Source organism: Mustela lutreola, chromosome 5 (assembly GCF_030435805.1).
Source record: "Mustela lutreola isolate mMusLut2 chromosome 5, mMusLut2.pri, whole genome shotgun sequence".
Taxonomy (NCBI): Eukaryota; Metazoa; Chordata; class Mammalia; order Carnivora; family Mustelidae; genus Mustela; species Mustela lutreola.
In genome coordinates this window covers 86,841,048-86,864,913 of record NC_081294.1, presented here as the reverse complement: position 1 = coordinate 86,864,913, position 23,866 = coordinate 86,841,048, and the positions used below count along the sequence as shown (strand labels likewise).

Below are 23,866 nucleotides of genomic sequence, written 5' to 3'. Positions count from 1 at the left end.
CTTATGACCTACTACTGTTCCTTAGAAACCTAAAAATTGTCATGGTGTAGAAGGGTGACAGATTGCCAAAGTTTCTGTTTAGTCACTGTTTTCCCCAGTGGCATCAGTATTTCATGCATTTTATAACAAGTGAATTACTATATTAATTCACATGGGCATTTATTGGTAAGCATGATACCCCAACGTTTTTCTAGATTCTCTCTATCCTATATATACAGCCCTTTTACACAATTATTATTGCCATTTAAATAGATGGCAAAATCTGTTCTCAAAGGTAATATTTTCTGGAAATGACGTAAGTGTACTGCTTAACAGTAATAGCTAAAGCCTATTTAAAAGATGCACATTTAGGGGGGCACCAGGCGACTCAGTTGGTTAAGTGTCTGACTCTTAACTTCAGCTCAGGTTGTGATCTCAGGGTTGTGAGATTGAGCCCCATGTCAGGGCCCACACTGGGCATGGAACCTGTTTAAGATTCTCTCCTGCCTGCGCCTCATCCCTGCACCCCTTGCTTCCTCTCTTAAAAAAAAAAAAGATGCATATTTTCATATTATACAGAGTCTTTACAACAAACGTGGATGTAGAAAATGCCGTCTGAACCACCACTTAATCGGAGACATCACCTATTTTGCAGGCTTAATTCATCTTGTTTCTGACTAAGTTTGATCCTGTGAGAGATGACTACTGGCAGAAAAATGAAGAATAAAAGTAGAAATGAGTACACAACCACAAGGTACAATCTAAGACTAAAACTGTGGGGCAGGCCAAGGGAGTTCCCTGGTGTAGCTTGATTGCAGAATGATTGCAACTGGCTGGTTTCTGCCTTTGTGAAATGGAGCGTAATCACTGTTCCAGGGTATGCCTGACAAATACTTCTGGTGAGTGAATCTTTATTCCCATACAATATAAAAAGAATCAACTAAGTTTAATCTGTGCTGCTAGGAACAGTAGTAGTATTTATATGAAAGTATATAACATGTCAAGCCACATAAGGTAGAGTGTTAAAAGTGTTATAACTTTCACTTAAGATAAAAAAAAAAAAAACTTAACTTTTTTGGAAGAGCTTTCCTTCTTGGCAAAAAGTCCTTAGATGTTGATAGTTGGGGAGGCTGTGAGTCAATGGGACCAGGAAGCATATGGTTAATCTCTGAATCTTCTCCTAAATTTTGCTGTGAACCTGAAAGTACTCTAAAAAAAACAAAGTATATTGTATATATAATCTATATGCTATTATATGTAGAGTATGTATCATACAACTTTTATATATTCATGTAAGATGGCTTTAAAAAATATATATGGAACATATATCTATGAAAGCCTACAGATAAGTAGGAACAAAGGCAGTCCAGCAGGGGTTGGGCCCCATGCAGGGAAGGCATAATATATATAGGCAGAAATATACATACACAGAAAAACTCTGGGATCAGGTGACACACAAGTGATACCCAAGAGCAAAGAGTATTTTTAGCACCATGTTTTTAAATACTAGTCTCGGGGCGCCTGGGTGGCTCAGTGGGTTAAGCCGCTGCCTTCGGCTCAGGTCATGATCTCAGGGTCCTGGGATCGAGCCCCACATCGGGTTCTCTGCTCAGCAGGGAGCCTGCTTCCCCCCCCCCCTCTCTCTGCCTGCCTCTCTGCCTACTTGTGATCTGTCTATCGAATGGATAAAATCTTAAAAATAAATAAATAAATAAATAAAAATAAATACTAGTCTCTATCAAAGGAATCTTTGAAAAATGGCTGATCCCAGGGCTGAAACAGAGAATACACAAGATGAGTCTCTAAATATGGAAGTGTTCGAAGAAGGTGGCTTGCCAGCAGACAGAGAAGCTGGCTTTCAGAGGCACCCAGTGGCTGAGGATGACTATTTGAGCTAATACATGATGACAGTTAATTGATTTTCTCTCACTGTACAGGAATCCAAAAAACCATTCTTATAAGTGAGTAATAAATAGAAGAGAAAGCTCTTCTTATAGCAAAATGTCTATTAACAAAATACAGAAAGAATGCAAGAACTAGAAAAATCACCATTTGGCATCTATCGGAGTAATAATTCAGAATTCAAGAAGGCTAAGAGCAGAGAGTGAAAGTTAAATGAAGAACAAACTATGTAATCTCAAAGTATCACCTCTACAAAATACTTAACATCCGTACTAAGCTGGATATTAACTACAAAGGGAAATGGTAACTTTACAGTGGTGAAGCCTACTCAGATGATCACTGTTAATATCACCAGCATTGGGACAAATTGGCTTTGAAGTGCCTCCTGATAAGACACCAGGAAGAGCCGGCACTGGGCTCCCTGTTCAGCAGGGAATCTGCTGCTTCCCCTTCCTGTGGCTCCCCCTTCCCTCCACTCTTGCTCACTCTCAAATAAAATCTTAAAGAAAAAAAAAAAAAAAAAAAGACACACCAAGAAGAGCATAGCATCACCTCTCTGATATTCCTGTCACAAATGCATATGCTAAATCCAGTCATGAGGAAGCACCAGATGAACTCCAATGGAGGACCTCTATAAAACAAAAACCTGTAATCTTAAAAAATACTAAGGTCATGAACATAAAGGAAAAACTAAGGAATGATTCTGGATTGAATGAAACTGAAGAAACTTGATGACTACGAGGAATACATACTCTTGGTCTGGATCCTTCATCTATAAAGGACATAACTGGGCAGCTGGCAAAATAAATAAAATTACCAACCTTTGTTCAAAAACTTTTATTTACTATAAAGACAAACACCAAAATAGGTACAAATACTATAAAATTGGTTCAATGGGGTAAAAATTTTAATTAAAATATCTTGATATATTTAAAATAACAAAGGATACATTTAAGCCAAATTTTCTTAACCCAGAGATTTTTTTTTGTAACATTTGCTTACACAGTAAGGTGCTAATAGAAGTTAGCCCTTAAGCCCTGGAAGTCTTAGGAATCATAGTCACACAGCAAATATAATTTCATTGTGAAAGTGAACTTTGGTAGAAGAAGAACTATAGGACACCTGAGGTAGTAGAACCTGGAATAAACAGCAGTAGACATTATTTACAACTTTTGAGTACCAAATAACATTAAGAACACAAAAATAATTACACAATACAATTTTCAGTCCAGCTTTGATCCAAAGAAAATAAGAATATTATATCACATTTGCATTGAAAACAAAACAAAACAAAAAACAAAACACCACAATTACCAGCAAGCTGAGGGAACTGCAAACAAACTCAAACAATGGATTTGCATCTAGAGGCAGTTTGAGTTTGAAATGTGGTGGGCATGGTGATCTACAAAGTAATACTGATTAGCTGAGGTTCCTCAGTTTATACAGTTTACATTTCTGTCAGACACAGTATTAATCTGACCAGTGATGATCTTCCAGTACATAAAATGGCAAGAGTGCATCCGTTAAAGCTTGCACATGAGAAACTTGGAAACAATCTTATTAGGGTTGTGAAAGTTCTAAGTAGTCACACACACAGAAAAGATAGAAAATAAAAAAAGGAAGTCAAGTACAACACATTTAGAGCTACCAAACTTCACATTTCGGTACTATTTTTAACTCTTCAAATATTGCCAATCTTCCAAAAACAAAGGAATGTAAAATTTCACTAAGAGACACATTCACGTAAAAAAAAAAAAAAAAAAAAAAAAAAAAAAACCCCAAAAAACCCCAAACCAAAAAAACCTGCCTTTTAAAAATTATATGCAATATATCTCTGTAAACTTATCTTGTAACTTATTTTACTTCCAATTTGTGATGTACATTTAAAATGTACTCTGTATAGCTTATTTAGTTTATCCTGAGTCTTTGAGAATAACCAATTCTGTTTCACTCTGCAATAATTCAACTGGCTTCTGAAGAGTTAAAACTTCTCATCTCAAAAAGTTGTATTAAATATTTAAAGAGTCACAAAAAAAGGATAAAAGAGCTGCCATTTTCCTTCAGGATTCCATGCATCTGAATTCAACTCTGATGAAAACCATTAGATAATTGAGCAAAAACCAAGAATTAGGGTGTAAGTCAAATTCAATTTCACTTTTCTTTCTGAACATGTTTTCAGAGTTCCAAGAAAATTTATTTTGTAAAAACACTATTACTCATCGATAGTTATTAGTTAATTTCTTTAATTATGAGCCAGGCCTACTGTAAAGAGATAATGCATGGTAGAAGGAAAATAGCAGTTTAATATTATTAGTGGTGATGGATGATGAATGATGGATTGTTACATACAAAGTTAAGACTTCAAAGGTGTGATGTTTCCTATAAAAGAAACCAATACATTAAAAAAATCAAATTTCAAGGTCATCTTGATCTTGGTTTTGAGCTGCATCACAGAGAATAGTTGATTTTCACTTAATTTATATTTAACCTGCATGAAAAAAGCAGTGACTGACTCAGTGAAGGTAGTATTTTATTATATTCCAATTTTAAAAACAAACAAGATTAAATCTGAATTTTAAAAAATACCCTCTTGCAATAACAAGATATTTAATAAACTCTAGTTCACACCTAGTTCTATTTTTTTTTTCTGTTTGAAAAAACTCACCTTTCCCTGAATATTAAACAAAAGTGAAGGTGAAATGAAAATATAGAACCATGATATCCAAAAACGAAATGAATGGGCCAACAGTAAAATGCACAGTGAACCACAATTGCCCAGGCATTTAAAAAATAAAGGTCAACTGTGGTTCATAAAGAAGTTATCAACGTTTAAAAATATATTTACTGCTACTTATAGCATATTCTGACCTAAAAGAGGCAGATACTGATTGGGAGCCAGTGACAAAAAAAAATGAACGGAATTGCAGAACCCCCTGCTTGTGATCACGATATGAAATGGAAGAATAATTCAAACATTAAAATAGATCCTGCTATTAAAATAGATTCAGCTGCTAATATTGCTGAAAAAGTGCTCCAAAAAAAAAAACCCCAAAATACGCTTCTGTTAGTCATGCAAACTTCACTGTTTTCCTGTTTACCTATGGCCAGTTCTTTGAAAGGCACGGTTTACAGTTTCTGCACAAATTGTGGGCTTTTGCATACTAAGCTTAGGTACAGATCATGATTTGTCAATCACATACTTAGGTAAGGGTTCCCCACTGGTCCTGTTCATAGCTGTTCAGTGGCATGAAGGCCAGCAGATTATCAGCGTGGTTCCCCACAAAAGTTTTGCCTTGTTGAGCAACCTGTCTCCATCAGAGTCTGTAATTGGCTACCAAGTAGTACGGAAGACTGGATGCTTCAGTAGCTCTCTTGACGGAGGTCGGTCCTGAGGTTGAAGTTCTAAACACCGAAGAGCCACATCTCGTAAACCAGGAGACAAATGTGAAGGGATCGATGGAGCAGTAGTTGCACTTGCAATCTATAAGAAAAACCACCAGTATGTTGACACCTTGCATGGTCGGAACTCTGTAGTACACACGGATCTTGTGCACAGAACGGAAGCTTAAGTGTGTGGACTTTCTTCTGACAGAATTTATGGGAAAACTCACCAGCCAGATGGGAGGCTTCCTCCAAGAACCTTCAAATTTTAGGATTTTTAGAATTTGACCAAATACATCCTGAGCAGATGGATCTATGCGTTTCCCTTATTGTCTCAAATGAACACGGATGAGAGCATCAAAATGGTTAGACAGGTAGGTAAAGTATTTATACTATTCGCTCTCCTACATTTTCTATTATGCAGCACAAAGAGCTATTCAAAGTGAGAAAGACCACACCTGCCCATTTTGTACATCAGACACACAGCTGCACCAAAGGAGGAAGGTCTCTAAGTATGGGAAGAACCAGAGGCAGTTATGGCAGCTGGGAGGTGCTGGGGTGCCAATGCAGTAGACTTTGCTTTACTCAGGCCCAGAGATAATCCCATGAAGTAGGTGCTGTCATTACACCCATTTTACAACCAAAAAAACAGGGTAGATTAAGTTAGTCATTCCCCTAGTGACAGGGCTATTAAAGGCTAGACTGTGGTTTGAAACCATGTCTGTATCACTCCAGAGTCCAAGCTGCTTTTTTTGTTTAACTTAAATTCAATTAATTAACACAGAAGTATTATTTGTTACAGGGGTACATGTCTGTGATTCATCAGTCTTATATAGTATCCAGTGTTCATGACAACGTATACATACCCTTCCCAATGTCCATCACCCAGTTACCCCATCCCCCATCAGAGCCCAAGCTTTTAACTAGCACATGTCAGAGCCCAAGCTTTTAACTAGTACGTGTCTGATCAAAAGCTAAAAATCTCAACTATGATACTCTTCTCTGCTGGAAATGGACAGAGTGGATTTGAGCGTTGTCAGAAAGGTAGAACAAATAGGATTTGGTACCTGATTCAAATATAATTTTTTAAAATACACCAAAGAGTAAATCTGATTTTAAAAATTGGCAGATTGTGTACATAAAAAGCTCTATGTTCTTACCTTTGAAAGTTGGATACATCCATTTATGTATTTCACCTAGGAACAATGATTTATCATTTGCTAACTCATTGTTCCAAGTGACTTTATAGAGCCTTACTATTGTGAAAAATGAGGACTGACTGTATTTGCTGCCCATATTCACCACACCATATAAATTCCTGGAGATGTTCACATGCATATTTATTTCAAAGAGGATATGCTTTCACCTGAGATTGAGAGTTAAGGAGAATCCATGAAAATCTGCCTCCTGCCAATTTTAGCAGAAAGAAGTAATTTTTCTATCAGTTACCTTAAATATCAAAGCAAGATGATTGGAGTGTTTTTCTGCATTCCAAGGTGGTTTAGCACAAGCCATTTCTATAATGGCACAGCCAACACTCCATACGTCACAGCTCCTACCATACTGCTGACCTCTTAGTACCTAAAATGGAAGGTGATTTGGAAATATTACTCATTAAAAAAAGAGAAAGATGTTCTGTAGTTATAGATCCTAGCTTTTTTTAATTTCAGATCAAAACAATGGTAACTCCACGGACTACCCTGATGTCTCATTTATTTCATCAATAAACTTATTAATCTCCTATGTGGCACAAAAGTATTTTGGAGAATTCTGAGATAATGAAAGAAAGAGACGTATCACAGAATTTCCAAGCACCCCCAGTGCACTTAAGTAAACCAAGTGGCCAGAGGAAAAGTAAGTGATCACCACATGTAAACACGAAGAGTTTGGAACACAATAGATGAAGCCTGATTCAGAACAGCAGTGCTTAGTTACACTTCTTCCACTGCTACTAAGACCAGCTTCTCTGTGCTCACCTCCCTTTGGAACAGGGAGAGACCCAACTGTTGAGATTCCTATTATGTGTGCTTTGGGTGTACTACAAAACAGTAGTACATATCACCCCAAAATTCTTTGTTAGAAATAGTCTTATAAGCAAACTATTACAACCTGCCTTTTAAAATGTTGTCAAGACAAAGATGGAAAGGCAAGGATTAAGGGTTCTGAAATCAAGGATATAATTAAAACCTTATTTTTAGAGCCATATGTTTCTAATTTGTAAGCATATACTGAATAACACTGCAAACTAATTTGCTCTAATTCTGTCACCTAGAACTCCAGGTGTTTTCTTTCATCACACTCAAAGCTGCTTCTCACCTCAGGTGCCATAAATGCAATTGTCCCCAATAACTGTCCCTGAAACTCTCCTGCACCAGTTCCTTTTGATGCCAACCTGGCTGCAGCTCCGAAATCTGCAATTCTCAGTCTCTGACCCGTGCTGTCAATTAGCAAATTGGCACCTGTCAAAAGAAATAGCAAATGACCTTGTATGTTAAAAACAAAAGAACAAATTAGAAACTCAGTAAGATACTACAAAATAGGACGTAACAAAGGAAGTAGACATGGAAGGGTTCAGAAAAATCTCCTCTCTGAATTCATTTCATTCTTGCTAAAGGCACAGAGGTATCAATAGTGCAAAATAAATAAAATCCAAATCCTCAGAGGGAAGATCAAAGTAACGAGGCAGAAGGAAATAAAGGCAGACATTTAATAAAAAGTGCTAAAAACCTTTAATATAGTGATTCCCATCAAAAATCTTCCCTCGAAGTTAAAATTTTAGTGTAGTTTCCATTTTAAGACAAAGTCCTACTGAAACACACTCACTAGACCAACTGAAAATATACAGGAATTTCACAATTCTAACTTATAAAAAATTAATGTTATAAAATTACTTGAGTATGTTATATCAAATACGAGCCATAGACATTCATGTCAGAAAGCCAACGTTGTTCTTAATAAGATGAACTGCAAAAGATTTGAAAGGATTTTTCTCAAAAGAAGTACATGACATCCCAATTATTCTAAATAAAGCCAGGAACAGGAACTTTTGGGGAGGTAGGAGGTCATGAGACCAAGATAGGAAATCAGGAAATTTTTATACCTGATTTGCCATCAATTAGCAGTAGGACTGGAAAAATCAGTCTCTCCAAGGAAGGCAGATTACATGACTCCACAGGTTCCTTTCACTTCTATTAATTCTAGTGATTTGAGTTACTCAGGAGAAACAACCCCAAGTTTCTAACTTGAAACCCCATAGTTTCAAGGTAGAAACTATCAACAAAGGTCCAAGTTATAAAACTACATGTATTTCTATTTATTGGTAGTGGGTAGTAATTAAAAGAATACCTACCTTTGACATCTCTATGAATGATCTGGTTTTCATGGAGATATGAAAGGCCACGAAGTAACTGTTCAGTATAATTAATAACTACTGATTCCTTGAAGGCTCCATATTTACTGAGCAAATGAGCCACAGATCCCCCTATAAGACAAATATAATAATTATCATAAACTCGAGCCAAAATTAAAACAATTTTATTACACTTAGGTTACATATTCTTGTACCAGACCTCATGTTCAATATGAAATATTAAATTTATACTCTGCACCAGAAGTGAAACGGATTTTAAAACTAATATATTCCAGGGATCTCAAAACCTATCAATTAGACATTTTCATCCAACTTTCATGACCTAGTTTTTTGGAAGGTCAAGATTTCAGAAAGCTTTGAAACTTAACAATTTTGGATGGAACTATTCTGCAATGTACCATTCACCTCTCTTTTTGACCAAGATATACAAAATACCTTTCTTAGTAAGACTTAAGAGTGCTAACATGTTATTTTGCAGAAGGTAGAGAGAAGCCAGACCAGAAGAGCCAGCAAGAAGCTTCATACTCTACTATTTACTAGCTCTGACCTGGGACAGGTCACAAGCTCAATAAACCTCACACTGAGAAGTATTTAAAATAGTCAACCTAAAAACAACAATCTACACAGCTACAACCAACATCAGGGAACATACCAAAGAACAGATATGTAAACAGCAACACACTCCTTCAGATGCAAAAAAATCTAAGATGCTAAACAAAGCATTTGTTCATTCATTATATCCCAAGTTACTTGTTCTACTGTATGTACAATATGATACTACATAAAATTCAGTTTTTATTTGTTCAAGTAGATGACAAGATTCAACTTTATGCTTCAGTGCTAGTTTGCCTACAATAATTTTTCCAAGTTATATCTTAATTTCATTTTTATATTGTCACATTAAAACATCTCAAATCTGTCTAACTAATGATGGCTATCTGGAAAAATATGGCTCTTACACATAAGCAGGTCTTTAAAAAATTATTCCTGTAAAACAGTGCTACAAAATCATTTAAAAAGGAACACTGAAAAAGTCTGAAAGGTAGAGACAATGAATATCTTATTTATATTTAAATGTAAGATAAAATGGGCAACCCAATACTCTTGGCTCTCCTCACTCTTTGAGAGCTTTGTACTATTACTCGGTACACTTTGTTTTGCTGCAACAAAGTATTTCCGGTTTATATTATGTTAGGGGTGATTTGCTTTTAGAAAAGCAACTACTTACTAAAAATAAGTGTTTTAAAAATAAGCTGTTTTTCTTAAATTTAGTATTAGCCAGAAAGTTAAATTCATGTGCTATTACTGGCAATTTAAAACAGGAACATACCTGCCATCCATTCGATGAAGAGATTATAATTGCTTTTCTCACATGTGGCTCCCAACATCCTAATGATGTTGGGATGATTCAAATGGCTCATCATTCTGATCTCTTCTCTTAATGCTTCCACTACTTCCTCTTGCTCAGAAGATGTATTTCTGACATATGTCACCTGTTTCAATAACCATGTTTATAAAGTTTTGAATTCTGACGAATTTCTATTTATAAACTTTATTAACAATCTGATCTAAAGTGGACAATTTCAAATCAGTTATAGATTAACAGGAGTTAGCATTTATGCTAATATGTAGATACTCCATTAAAAAAAAAATCAAACTCTTAGAAAGAAAAGAGAGTCTAGCTTAAGAAGCAATGAAATATCAGAAAAAGGGAAAAAACTGGGATGTAGCCAGTCCTCCCAAACTGTCCAAAGATGGAATAAGAAAAGCCCATTCATAGAAGAACCAACATAATTTAAAAATGAAAGCTTTATTTTAATTTTCTTCTTTTGATCAGGATGTTCATAAAAAGTAAACTAGAGATCCCAAGATGCTGCTGCACAGGTTACATGGGTAAAAGGAGTATGAAATCATAACTCTTGTTTATAAAAAGCACAACCAGGGGCAACTGGGTGGCTCAGTGGGTTAAGCCTCCACCTTCAGCTCAGATCATGATCCCAGGGTCCTGGGACTGAGGCCTGCATTGGGCTCTCTGCTCAGCAGGGAGCCTGCTTCCCCCTCCCCCTCTGTCTGCTTCTCTGCCTGATTGTGATCTCGTCTCTCTGTCAAATAAATAAATAATCTTTAAAAAAAAATAAAGCACAACCAAAAACAACCTCTATGAGGCCCATCTTGGTGCTGCATTTTAAATAATCATGCTTTAAGACTATACTTTCAGGAGCACCTGGGTGGCTTAGTTGGTTGAGCATTTGCCTTCGGCTTGGGTCATGATTTCAGGGTCCTGGGAGCGGTTCCCTATCAGGCTCCTTGCTCATCAGGGGAGAAGGATGCTTCTCCTTCTCCCTCTGCCTCTGTCCCTCCCCCAACTCATGCCTCCCCTGCTCCCAAATAAATATATGAAATTTTAAAAAGAAAGAAAGAAAGAAGACTATCAGGGGACATTTCTGCAGCTCATTAAAATAAATCATGCTTCAGCTTTCCATTAGAATCCATGATGCTTTTGGTGCTTTGGCAGTATTTACTTTGAAATTTAGGTGTCTGAAAAAGAACTAAAGCATATACACACTGGAACATATCCTTTATTTTTCTTATTTGCTCATGCTTCATTTCTATAATTTAAGTCATTTATGTGCTCACTAGGTATTTACCTGTTTAACAGCCATTAATGTTCCAGTTCCCACATCTTGAGCCTGGTAACAGGAAGAAAATGCTCCAAGGCCTATCTGCTGACCCTTCAGCCATTCAGTGTCTTCTCTGTAAGGTTGTTTTGCTTTGGTATGTCCTGGTAGAGTTTCTGGTGTCTACATATTAAATGAAAGCAATCTTTTTACTATTAGGTTAAAAGAGGAAGAGTTTGTGAAATCAGCCTGGCAAAATACTAGTCTTGCTTGGTCTGGCTTCTCAGACCATCTATAAAGTTGACCTCTGTAGGGACAGTGTCGGTGACCAATGTCAAATGCAGAAGGGATCACCATTACAGAAATGCCTTTGGAATAGGCAAGTAGTGTTTGTGGTCAAGCAACAATTAAAAAACTGCTGTATAACTCTATGTGAAAAACTGCTTCTCACAATTAACTCATGTGAAAAGCATCGTTTCTGAGTTAAGTTTCTTTTAGCTTGGTGCAAGGAAACTCTAATCACTTCAAGACTATACTTACATCCTGTTGAATAATGATGATATCTTCTCCATTTTCAACTTGTAGTTGAGGAACTATGGGGAGGGCATCCTGAGACGCTGACATTGCCATGGCAATTGCTAAAGCTTCTTCTTCTTCAGCTTCCATCTTTTCTTTGCATTTTTGATTATGATTCACGTCATCTTTGTAGGTATCATCATTTTCATCCTTTTCAGGGGAGAGCACAGCAACTTCTGACTTAAAAGTTACTGTTGTATCACTTGAAGGCATAGATGCTTCAAGAAGGTCCTCAATACTGGAGTTGAGCTCTGTATTGACATCTAGTCTGCATTTCTCTTCTACTGGGGTGAACACTGTCTCATCACTGGGTATGACAGCATTACTGCTATTGCTGCTGCCAAAGCTGTCCTCACATTTGGCAGTACTGTTCAGATCAAGTGTCATGCTATTCTTTGAGACCTCTCCCTGTTTACTTGAATTACCTGGGGAAGGTCGAGATGGCTTTGGCCTGTGTATATTACTAGAGGGCAGGGGTCTGGACTGAGTAAAGATGGAGGAAGATTTATCTGAGTCTCTGTTTTCCGAACAGTTTCTCTGGAACTGTAGAGAAAATTTTCGCTGTGTCTGAGGAGATGCGGAAGGTATTTTGCAGGGAATGAATCCCTGAGGTCTATGCTTAGAGACATCCGTTCCAGTGCCAGTTGGTGCAGAGGGGGCAGATGAAGGAGGAGTTGACAAGGGTGGAAACATTAATGGGGAATGATGAGATAAAGGAGAGGTGTTCAAACACTGACTGTGGGGTCTGCCTTTTGTTTGAACCATTGGCTTTGGTTGCTCCATTGTTGTTGAACTGGGAAGTCCTACTGAAATGCTGCCCAGTCTGTCAGTAATGTCCTCTGAAGTGGCACTCAGTTTTGTAGCACATAGTCCTTTTCCAGTTTTCTCTAAATGGTCTGTGTGCTCAAGGGAGCTGTTCTCTGTGGTTTCTGGGTAACTGGTTGGGACAGCCGCCTGTAAAAAGCTGTCATGTCGATCCTCCAAAGCGTCTCCTACGCCTAGCTGGATGGCCTCAGCAATTTCCACCTCATCTGCAATAGCCATCAAACGACGACGCATCCTGGTAAAATGAGTGGAACTGGAAACATTCAGCATTTCTAATAGTTTTGAAAATACGTGGGGGACTGCAGTAACCATTCTTGCGGAACTCAGATATATCCTTCGGGAGAGTTTACCAACCATTGAGTGGGAATTATCAATGGACTGCAAAGCAAAGGTTAAGAGGGACAGCAGCTTTTTATACCTGAAAGAAAAAAAAAAAATTCAATTACTAGACAAGTCAAAATTACTGCAAACTATCTGCAAATAAGAAAGGTACTAGAGTTTAAAGCTTATACACTGAAAAAAAGTCATTTCAGAACAAAGGATCTATTAAATTTTAATTAAATAGCCTAGACTTGAGGTTTTTTTAATCAATCAAAGATTAAGGTATTAGTAACCTATATATATGTTCTTTAGCTTCTGAGTCTAAAATGTGTCCTTGGGGGGGAGGATGGGGATGAGTAGAAAGAAGAAGAAAGTAATTTATTTGCAGAAGAAATATTACCTGACATCAACAGGCTCAGCTTGTGAAACATTAGTACTGACAATATGAGGGTAAAATTCAGCAGGAAATTCCAAGAGCAGTCTGTCTATAAGGCAAAGGCGGCCCAGAAGTTCTTGCCAGTTGTTTGATTCAGTTTGGTTTCCAAGAATACAACTTAAGACATAATCAACACCACCAATACCAATGGATCCTGTGAAAAGGAAAGCAGAAATAATTGAAAAGCAGTGATATTAAAATCTAAAACAAAACATGGTCAAAATAGCACCATTCAAGGACAATACTCTAATTATATTCATTTTAAAAATTTGTTAGGGGTTTCCTGGGTAACTCAGTTGCTTAAATGGCTGACTCTTGAGTTTGAGTCAGGTTATCATCTCAGGGTCCTAGGATTGAGCCCCAAGTCTGGCAATGCGCTCAGCAGAGAGTCTGCTCCCTCTCCCTCTGCCCCTCCCTCTGTGCTCTCTCAGATAAATAAATCGTTTAAAAAAGAAAGAATTTCTTAGATTAATTCATATTTCTAACGTTAGCTGACTCAATCAATTTACACAATTACTCCAAAATCCATACAACTGCCCTGTCAGAGATTACAGAATTAGACAGTCGGCGAAGGAAAATGGTAAGATCTGCTACATTATTATTAAGTGAAAAGTTATTACCAGCTTTAAGTATTTCTCTGCCAACTGCCAACTCTCCTGCTTGGCCTTTGCATAATTCCAACAGTGTCGATATAGACAGCTGACTTGTACGACTACAAATGAAAGAAGCAACATCAGACTTGGATCTTAGATAAAATGCACATTAAAAGGACAAAAGTAATGTAATGCTATGTGAAAAGGTGGGGAAAAAAGCTTCCACATGTGTTTGCTTTTCCACCACTAAAATCACATTAATAATATTCCTACAAATAATAATATTCATCATTTAAGGTTAATTTCATTACCTCATTTGTGTTAAGCACAGAACTTTTACTAGTGGCTCTTGAAGAGCAAGTACTGATTTAAATAGCAAACCAGATAAAAAGCGTATTTTGGTTATTTCATTAAAATAAAAAATACTTGTTTTGATTTCTGAATTTTCAGTAAGAATCTCTTGCATTAAAAGCAAAACCTTCCCATCCAAACCTTTATTTCTCTTATTTAGCCTGAGTGAGTTCCAAATACCTTAAAATCTTTTTACTGTATTTTTGAATAATGTTCTGTCACTGAAGGGACCAAGTAAACAACCTAATTTTAGTATTTGGGAAAGCACACAACACAACAAATGCCACAAAAGCAATGAAATTCTCTGAAAAATATACTCTGATTCTGAAAAACAGCAATTTTTCTATGCATTTGCAAATTATTTATTAATCTGCCTAATGTCCAGGTATTATAGTATTCTCTCTAAGCAACAAGACCATCTCTAATACTTTCAGTTCATAGGCTTATGTGGAGAAAACAATGGGGGCAAAGCACACACTTCATGAAATGAGAAGTCAAATCTAAGCACCTAGTTTTTGAGACCAACTGCAAACCTAAAACTGCATCATGTGACTTAGGAAAGAAGACAAAAGTTGGGCTGAGCGAGCTTCAAATGGGTCATGGCAGAGGCACATGGGAGATCCAGTGCTTCCTCCCCTGAAATGGGCAGGACTGAAAGAGGTAAGAATGCCCAACGACCTTTAGCACTAGCTATGCTCATTAAAGGAGCAGTGGGCGAACCACTGGTCTCATAAAAGCACAGTTAGAGCTTAGTTTTTACTATGATCATGACTCATTTCTCTACCTAACTATCCTTACCTTTCCAATTAGCATTACTCTTGTTGCTTGCCAGTTTTTAAGGATATTGCAGGATCAAATGGAATTTGTTGCTGTGTGGTTCTTTTTTTTAGCATAAACTGTCATAGAGTAAAATTCCAAAACACAGCAAATATGGAACTGTTTGGTTTTTTAAGCAGATGCAATGATTTTATTGGTTCCTATCCTGTGTAACTCATTCTCTAAAGTAAGATTATGTATATAACACCTACTGTTCTTTCAAATGGACTTGAGATTAAGAATATTACTTTAAGATAAAAGAAAATCAATCACAACACAGTAAAATGGTTATCCATGCAGTTTCTTAGCCTGGTTTTTACTTGTCACTAGTCCTTCTCCCTAGTGTTCAACAGCTTTAAGTGTTAAATTTTAACTTCAAATCTCATATTAGAAAACAATATTCAAAGCCTCATTTAATAAACATGTATCAAATACTCACCAGGTGTGAGGCTTGTTGCTAGGCTTTTAATATAAGAGGGTTTGAAGCAGTTCATCAGTAGGGCCTTACCTATTGGCATCTGCACACTTGACTAGGATGGTGTCTACAACTGGCCGGAGAAGTCTCTGCAGTTTGATTCTTTCTGCCAAACTATGGCAAGGAGTATATACTAGCATGGCTCTCAACGTTTTCTGGGAAGAAAAAACTGAAGGTCAGTTTAACTGCATTTGAAAAGCATAAGAGACCCTGGCATAATCTGAGACCATTTAATAAAATAAATTATGATAGGAAAGGACTGTAATCCATAAATAATCCATGATATATTTATAAATAAATAATCCATTATACACATACACACACACACACACACATACACATATATACGTATATGAATAAACAGTGGGGTATAAGGAAACTCTTGAACTATTTCTGCAAATTTTGAAGAATGAATTTTAAAGTAAGTTAAAAAAGAGCTTCTAATGGCCAAAGCTCAAATAATATAAGCAACAAAATAAATGATGATAGTACTGGATTATAATCCACAGATAAAATAAATACCCATCAGTCTATATTGATATAAATTTAAAAACTGAATAAATACATAAATGGGGGGAGAAGAGACAGTTTGTTCCTCTTGATAGAAAAATCCCAATTAATTAATATAGAAGAAATAAGGGAAATAGAAAATCACTGTTAGAACACTATAATAATAACTGCTATAGGCAAGATCCACTGACAAATGCTAAAATCAGTGGGCAAAATTCTGAAGAGAAATAGAGGATATCTGCAGCCTCAAAGTATCTCCCCTAAGACATTTATTATAGTAATTTTATAGCAAGAAACCCAATAAACATCTCCTTAACCAAATGATGAAAGACAGCATCACCAATAATAAGCCAGATCAACATCATATATCCTTTGATACAGTGCACTAAGAATGGCACATCGCCTCTTGTATTCCTTCTGTTTTTTTTTTTTTGTTTTTAAAGGTTTTATTTATTTGACAGAGAACACAAGCAGGGTGAGCAGCAGGCAGAGGGAGAAGGAGAGAGGCAGGTTCCCCGCTAAGCAGAAAGCCCAATGTGGGGCTCTATCCCAGCACCCTGGGATCTTGACCTGAGCCAAAGGCAGATGCCTAACTGACAGAGCCAACGAGGCACCCCAACCTCTCATATTCTTATGAAAATGCATAAACTCTATCAAATCATGAGAAAATACCAGATAAACCCAAAATGAGGGACATTCTTCAAAATAAGTGGCCAGCACACTTCAAAAAATGTCAAGATGTATCCAAGACAAGGAAAGACTAAGGAACTGTCACAGATGGGAAGAGATTAAGGGAGTACAGTTAACTAAATGCAATGTGAGTTTCTGGACTAGGTCCTGGAACAAAAAAGACATTAATGGAAAATTTGGTAAAAACTGAGTAAAGTCTGTGGCTTAGCTATAAAGGACACTGTTGCAACAACGGGATATCTGAATATGGACTTCATAAGTACATAATAATACTGTTATTAATGCTAAATTTCCTGAGTCTGCTGATTGCATTGTGGTTATACAGAAGAATGTATTTGTTCTTAAAAGCTACCCGCTAAAATGTCATGTCGTGATGCCCACAAATAACCCTCCAGTGGTTCAGCGAAGAACTGTATATGGCAAGGGAAGGGAGGGGAAAACAGGAAGGACAAAGGGAAGGGAGAAAGAGAATGGAGAGCTTTAAGGGATGGAGCCATTTCTGCTTCCACTGTGCATGGCACACTAAGTAATTATAGAGGAATCAAGAGTATAGTCTGATTCTCAGAGTCCTTTCACTCCACAGTTCACAAGCTAGATGGGAAACCGTCTGAACTTAGGAAGAAACAACCAGACAGTAAGGCAGTACTTTGAACAGTCAAGTAGGTTTGTGTTGGAAAACAGTAAGAAAAAGAGGTAAAAAGTTGGGCCAAAAACATTGGTCTTTATAGTATGCTGGTCCCTGGATATTCTACATGAAAAAACCAGACCATGGTAAGATAGCTTGGGAAATAATGCATTCTACTTCTTGTTCTTATAAATTCCTAATGTACATTATTTTACTGAAGGTTCCTAGAAGCCTTGCAGGGTACAGACCCGCTTAACTTGTGTAATTCACTGCTCATCAATTTTAACTGAACAGAGAACTCTTCCTTCAGGGGAAGTTTTCATAATCCTGCCAAATTGCCATAGAATATGCTTTTGGAAATGCTGCTAATCCTCTAAGGGTTTCTAACCCAGGCAATAACCAAAGTGGTCTTTAAGGAATACTGATGGCTACTATATAATCAGTGTTCTTACAATGTGCCACACTTTATGGCTAGAGGTTTTACACAATCTCATTTCAAACCTAACAGGTAATATTTTCATTATTTTATGTGAGAAAGTTGAAATTTAATGAGTCCTAAAGTGACACTGCCAGCAAGTGGAAGAACCAGAATTTCAATTAAGGTCTCCATAATCTTGATCTTATGTTCAGATTGCCTAGGCTAGTCCCAGTTTAACTAGCAGATTATTCAAGTACCCCAGTTAGGATGGTAAGTTATGAAATCACTCAGTTCTAACTCCAAATTCATGTTCATAACCATCAGGCTATATTACCTCTCAAAAAGAAGATTCACTGGGCATAGTTCTTACAGGATGGATTACAAGAAGACTGAGGGTGGAGGCAGAGAGATTAAGGAGTTTTAAAAAACCTGAGCTTGGAGCCTAGTTAAAAGAAGAAAGAACTAGGTAAGAATTATTCTAAAGCAGTCGTCATGAAATGGGGGCAATTCTGACCCTCAGGGACACTCAGCAATGCCTGGAGACATTCTTGGCTGTCATGAAGGAGATGGGAGGGAGAAGAGAGGTTTGCTACTGATACCTAGTGGGTAGAAGCCAGGGATGGTGCTAAACATCATACAGTGTACAAGACAGCACCCTTGCCCCCAACAAATACTTATCTGGCTTAATGTCAAGAGTGCTGAGGTTGAGAAATCCTATTCTAAAAGATATATATACTTAAAATGGAGAAAGTCAAGTTAGCCTCCAAAATTACAAATTAAACAACCTCCTCATTCCATCCCACTCAAGAAAGACAACTTTTAACAGCTTCAACTAGAAAAACAACTCAGTTATCTATGTCATGGAACCCTCCTCTGTGAAAACGATCCTGAATTTCCATACAACAATGTTTATTAATAATTAGTTCTCCTTAATGCCTAATGTCAAATTATTTTTAAAAAAATCAAAGGAACTTGCTATCCCATAAAGCATTTTTAATTTGATCATGTGTAAGGTATTAGGAAGATTTAAAGATAGGAACAGCAAGACATGGCTATTTTAGGGGAGAAAAGTAACCAGCATATAAGAAAACCTGAATAGGTTAAAACAAGTAAAATCCAGGGGCGCCTGGGTGGCTCAGTGGGTTAAAGCCTCTGTCTTTGGCTCTGGTCTTGGTCTCGGGGTCATGGGATCGAGCCCCGCATTGGGCTCTCTGCTCGGCAGGGAGCCTGCTTCCTCCTCTCTCTGCCTGCCTGTCTACTTGTGCTCTTTCTGTCAAATAAATAAATAAATAAATAAAATCTTTAAAAAAACAAAAAACAAAAAAAAAACAAGTAAAATCCAAATGAAGAGATTAAATAGAAAACTGCAATTTCTTGGGATTATGGAATAAAAATTTGGTTTTTCCAAAATTAAATCAGATAAAGTAGTTTTCACTGGATCTTAAGAGTGGTATCTACAAGTTCTAAACAAAACAAAAACCATTTTTGTTATGTAATAAAGCTACTTACTAAAGCAGCAACGTACACTTTGTAGACAGGGTCGGCACAGACCATTGACAAAACGTTGCAGCATGCCTCTACCACGTCTCCTGAGATACTGGTCTGGGAAGACCCGCTGGCCCCAGCACTTGGGCTGCTTCTACCGTTGCTCCCAGAATTTCCAGTGCTCTCCCCATTTGCCAATAGCAGAGCCCCACTAACATCGTGGGAAAGACGCCTGAGAGCCATCTCTCTTATATTCCAGTTTCTAGAAAATAAGCAGCCAACGAGTTCCATTCCAAATACCTGTAGTCAAACAAACAATTCAATGTGAAGAAAAACTGGTAAGCCTCAAATATTTGAAAATAAGCATGATTTTTGAGTACTAAAGGAAAATTGTGTACATTTCTTAAATCGTCACCAATCTACAGTTTCAAATTATGCCCAGCCACTTAAAAATCAGAAGGAGGAATTTTATATTCAAGTTTAACTGGTAATTACCCAAACTCCTTAACATTCATTGGTGTAAACAAAATTAAGAGTGAACTTCATTAAGTAATTAGATGGATACGTATATGTTTTTGTACTGTTATACTTATGACAAAAAAAAAAAATCTGTTTAGAACCCCAACTTTTTATTAAGGTTAGTTACAGAGAAAAAAACTGAAGCAAGATAAAGCCAAATCAAAAAAGGCAATGGAGTGTCCAAAGAGATACAGAGTATTTCTCCTCCAGATGACAGTGGTTAAGTCAAAAACTTTAAATGTGATTTTTGTCTTGCAGAAAAAGGTTAAGGGAAAAAAATACCCTCAACAAAACAGATGGAACTACAACTAAGGAGTAGAAAAATCTCAAGAAAAAAACTTGTGTTCAAATCAGCAAATCACCGTGCCTGCAAAGAAAGGGTACATGGTGTTGAAATTATGGGCCAATTAGTTAAAAGTAAACTTAGGACCCAAGATAACTTATCTTATGAAAATTTTCTGAATTTTAGAGATGAAAATTTCTGAATTTTTAGGGCAAATAAATGATGATTTATTTAAATGTGTTCCATTACAAGGTGACACTAAAGGAGAATAAATCAACCAAAATAGTCAACTTATGCCTGGCATGCAGTGTTAAATAACACACCATGACGTAAGTCTTAAATCTGTCTTATGTCATATTTTTAATAAAAAACTAGTAGATAGCATAGTCCAGCCTAAAGCTTAAGCAAAACTGACTACACCACTGCCCTGAAAGAATGGCATCCATAAACAATGAATCTTGGAACACTGAAAAAATAAAATAAAAAACAAAATACCAAAACACAGGTATTGCAAAATAAACAAAAACAACAACAAAAAAACCATAAAAGAATGGTATCCCTAGCCCCTGAGTACCAACTTTGAGAATTCTCTTGAGGACTCATGAAGGGGCAGGGTAAGGGCCTATGTTCAATACCATTAATGAACGAGATAAATAAGGTTATGTTTTTTAAGTTTCCAAATTTTATTAGATTCATGATAGGTTACTTACATACTAAGAAAAGAATTCAAAAGCTGCAGGACTATAATAGTCATTAAAAAGAAAAAGGAAATCCTAATGACATACAAACTGAATGAGTCAGTGTGTCTGTTTACAAATTTAATAGTATTAAAAAGAATTTAACAGTTTATTAAAAACATTTTACTTTACTACTGTCTACTGGAGACATCGTTTATAAAAAATAATAGACTAAGCAGACAACAACAAAGAAAATCACTAGAATCCAACCAACCAACTAACAGAAATTCCAATTTACCGAGTAAGAAAAGATTTCATCAGAAGAGGAAGTAAAAATGGAAAGTAAAAATGGAAACTGCCCTTTCAAATAAAAATGGCTAATATAAGGCAAAAGCTCTATTTTTTTTTCTTATTAATCCACTCAGCAATTTAGCACCTACTATATGCCATGAGGATACAGAAAATAGAAACTGAGTTTAAATGGTAATAAAAAGAAAAATGACAGAAAATTCTTCGTAGAAATGGGATTAAACATTTGAACAAGTTAGCATTGAAGGAGTCTAGCCTCTATCCTTAGATAATCCTGATGTCTGATGGTCCCGAAAGAGATTTTTCTAGAGATGAGAGGTGAGACTCCAACAATGTTCCAAGTTTAAACTCTTTAATAAGCAGATGAGTGTTAATACCAGAGGTAAATTTTTCAGTCAAATTATCAGTCATGATGGAGGCAAGCAAAAGTACTTTCTTAAATTAGAACAACTGGAGGTAGCTACATTAATTGGTCTATAAAGGTTTATTTGAGAAATGAAGAATAAAAACTATTTACCTGAATCCATGGCTCAGCTAAATCTTTGTAAGCAGGGGGAATCTGCTGAGTTCCATAATGTGTAAGGTTAAAATTGCTCTCCTGACTCCTCCGTTGGGATCCAGCCAAAGATTGCTGATGTACTGTTTGCTGCTGTGCAGCTCGCAGGGAAGAAGGGGAATCCACAGGGCTTGACAGCTCGTGGCTAAATGAAAAATTAACAAAAGTTTGTTAAAAAATTTAGTAACACTTCCAGAACATTTTTATTTTTTATTAAACAGGTCTACATCATTAATGCAAAAACTGTTACCTGTAGAAATCATGAGATCTCCACTTAGACCTACAAAGAGGACATATCAAAGGTTCTCTATTTCTTCTACATTCTTCTGCCCCTGAAAAATTAGAGGAAAAAAACTTCAAAAAATATAAATACTTAACATTAGTTGTATGTAATAATTGCTGCTAATGGTTTGTACAGGTTTATAGCGAAGGAACCTCAAAAAATACTTTGATGTATTTACCTGAAGCAGGCAAACACAAGAGGTAAAATTATTTTGATGCACGTACCTTTTGCATATGCTTTTTTTTAGTTACAGCATGTATTTTGCTAACTGTTTTTTAGAACATTCTGCTCACTTGATTACCTGGTAAAGTCATTCCAAAACTTGCTTTCATGTTACCCTGTCATGCCTGCCCAGGTCTTCTACCTCCTCACCTCCACGTACACTTTCCAGGTAAGAAATATGTTTTCAATCCTGTGCATGCCTTCCATTACTACATGTATCACCCCACATTACATTTTTTTTTTTTCACAAAGCTCATGTCCTAAGAGATCCTCAACTCCATTTCACTGAAAACTTTACATAAGGACCTAGATATACTTCTTTTCTTCTCTCCCCAGTTTCCCCAAAAGTCATGTTAAAATCCTAAAGAATATAGTTAACTCCTAAAGTAACCATGCTGAGTAGGCACAGGGAGAAAAAGAGCCACATACAGATTGACATGCAGTGATGATGCAGCTTGTTCCTGCAGCCATCTTCACACACGGTAAGACTCTCTTCATCAAGCATGCCCAACAAGCATATAGGACACATCTGTTCCTCCTCATCTTTTATACTGTGAGGAAGGAGAAAGGAAAGCATTAAATGCCAAAGAATATAATGCAGAATTAACACCACAGCTAAAAACAATTTTGGATTCTTTACAATACGAAAAAAAACTCATTAGAAATTCTTGTTAGGGGACGCCTGGGTGGCTCAGTTGGTTAAGCAGCTGCCTTCGGCTCAGGTCATGATCCCAGCGTCCTGGGATCGAGTCCCACATCGGGCTCCTTGCTCAGCGGGAAGCCTGCTTCTCCCTCTACCTCTGCCTGCCGTTCTGTCTGCCTGTGCTCGCTCTCTTCCCTCTCTCTCTCTGATAAATAAATAAAAATCTTAATAAAAAAAAAAAAGAAATTCTTGTTAGGAGCATCTTCTATAGAACTATTTGAGAAATATTTATTTCTTCTATTGCTATAGACGAATTTTAAGTAAGAGTCACACCACTAATATTTATAGATTATGGGTATGTGTTAACCTTTTCTTGCTATGAATACAATTCAAAATATGAAGTATAATCTTAGAGACCTATGTAGCCCCAAAATTCTGCAGTTGTACCTTTTCAACAACTACTATAAGGTTTGACTTATGGAAATGTGATATGCCAACAGATTCAAGATTTCGATCATTGAAAAGGACCTTAGAGCTCATCTATTCTTAAGTCTGAAGGCCCATCACAGGTGCTTCTTGTGGGTCTATAAACTGGTTCAACTTTCCTAGAAACTAAGCTAAAACATACGTCACATTGTTCATAAGCAAAACCCTTCAATTAGACTTCCAGGAATGTATCATAAGGAAACAGAATAATGAATATCTGTATCTGTATCTGTATATCTTCACTGCAGTATTATTTAGCATAAAGGAAAAAACCAAATGAACATCAAAGGTTAAAAAAAATAGTACATCACACACTGTGAAGCTTTTAAAAAGGATCTAAGACATTCATAAATAATGACAAAAACACCCACAATATACTACTATTTGGTGGGAGAAAACATGACAGAATTCTAATTTGTATAGAACAATTTCAATATATGGCAAAACTGCAACTTTATTGTGTATATTTAAAGTATACTGTATATATTTGAACACTCTTAATACACAAAGTACTTAT

General features: G+C 36.6%; 1 protein-coding gene across 5 annotated transcripts in view; it reads right to left on the bottom strand.

The window, feature by feature from the left end:
• Positions 1-2,703: 2,703 nt before the first annotated feature.
• The window catches only part of MAP3K1 (mitogen-activated protein kinase kinase kinase 1), an 86,690-nt gene continuing 65,527 nt past the window's right edge, over positions 2,704-23,866 (bottom strand). For 4 of the 5 annotated variants that reach the window (XM_059175021.1, XM_059175026.1, XM_059175025.1 and 1 more), the window contains exons 7-20: positions 22,650-22,771; positions 21,966-22,047; positions 21,677-21,860; positions 19,396-19,671; positions 15,677-15,798; positions 14,029-14,120; positions 13,373-13,562; positions 11,791-13,069; positions 11,281-11,433; positions 9,963-10,125; positions 8,612-8,743; positions 7,579-7,721; positions 6,712-6,843; positions 2,704-5,362 (exon numbers count right to left, since the gene is read on the bottom strand). In XM_059175021.1, coding sequence (XP_059031004.1) covers positions 5,213-5,362; positions 6,712-6,843; positions 7,579-7,721; positions 8,612-8,743; positions 9,963-10,125; positions 11,281-11,433; positions 11,791-13,069; positions 13,373-13,562; positions 14,029-14,120; positions 15,677-15,798; positions 19,396-19,671; positions 21,677-21,860; positions 21,966-22,047; positions 22,650-22,771 — 3,220 coding nt within the window. In that variant the 3' untranslated portion in view covers positions 2,704-5,212. The remainder of the gene's footprint in view (positions 5,363-6,711; positions 6,844-7,578; positions 7,722-8,611; positions 8,744-9,962; positions 10,126-11,280; positions 11,434-11,790; positions 13,070-13,372; positions 13,563-14,028; positions 14,121-15,676; positions 15,799-19,395; positions 19,672-21,676; positions 21,861-21,965; positions 22,048-22,649; positions 22,772-23,866) is intronic. The other variant, XR_009353963.1, reaches the window with a different exon arrangement.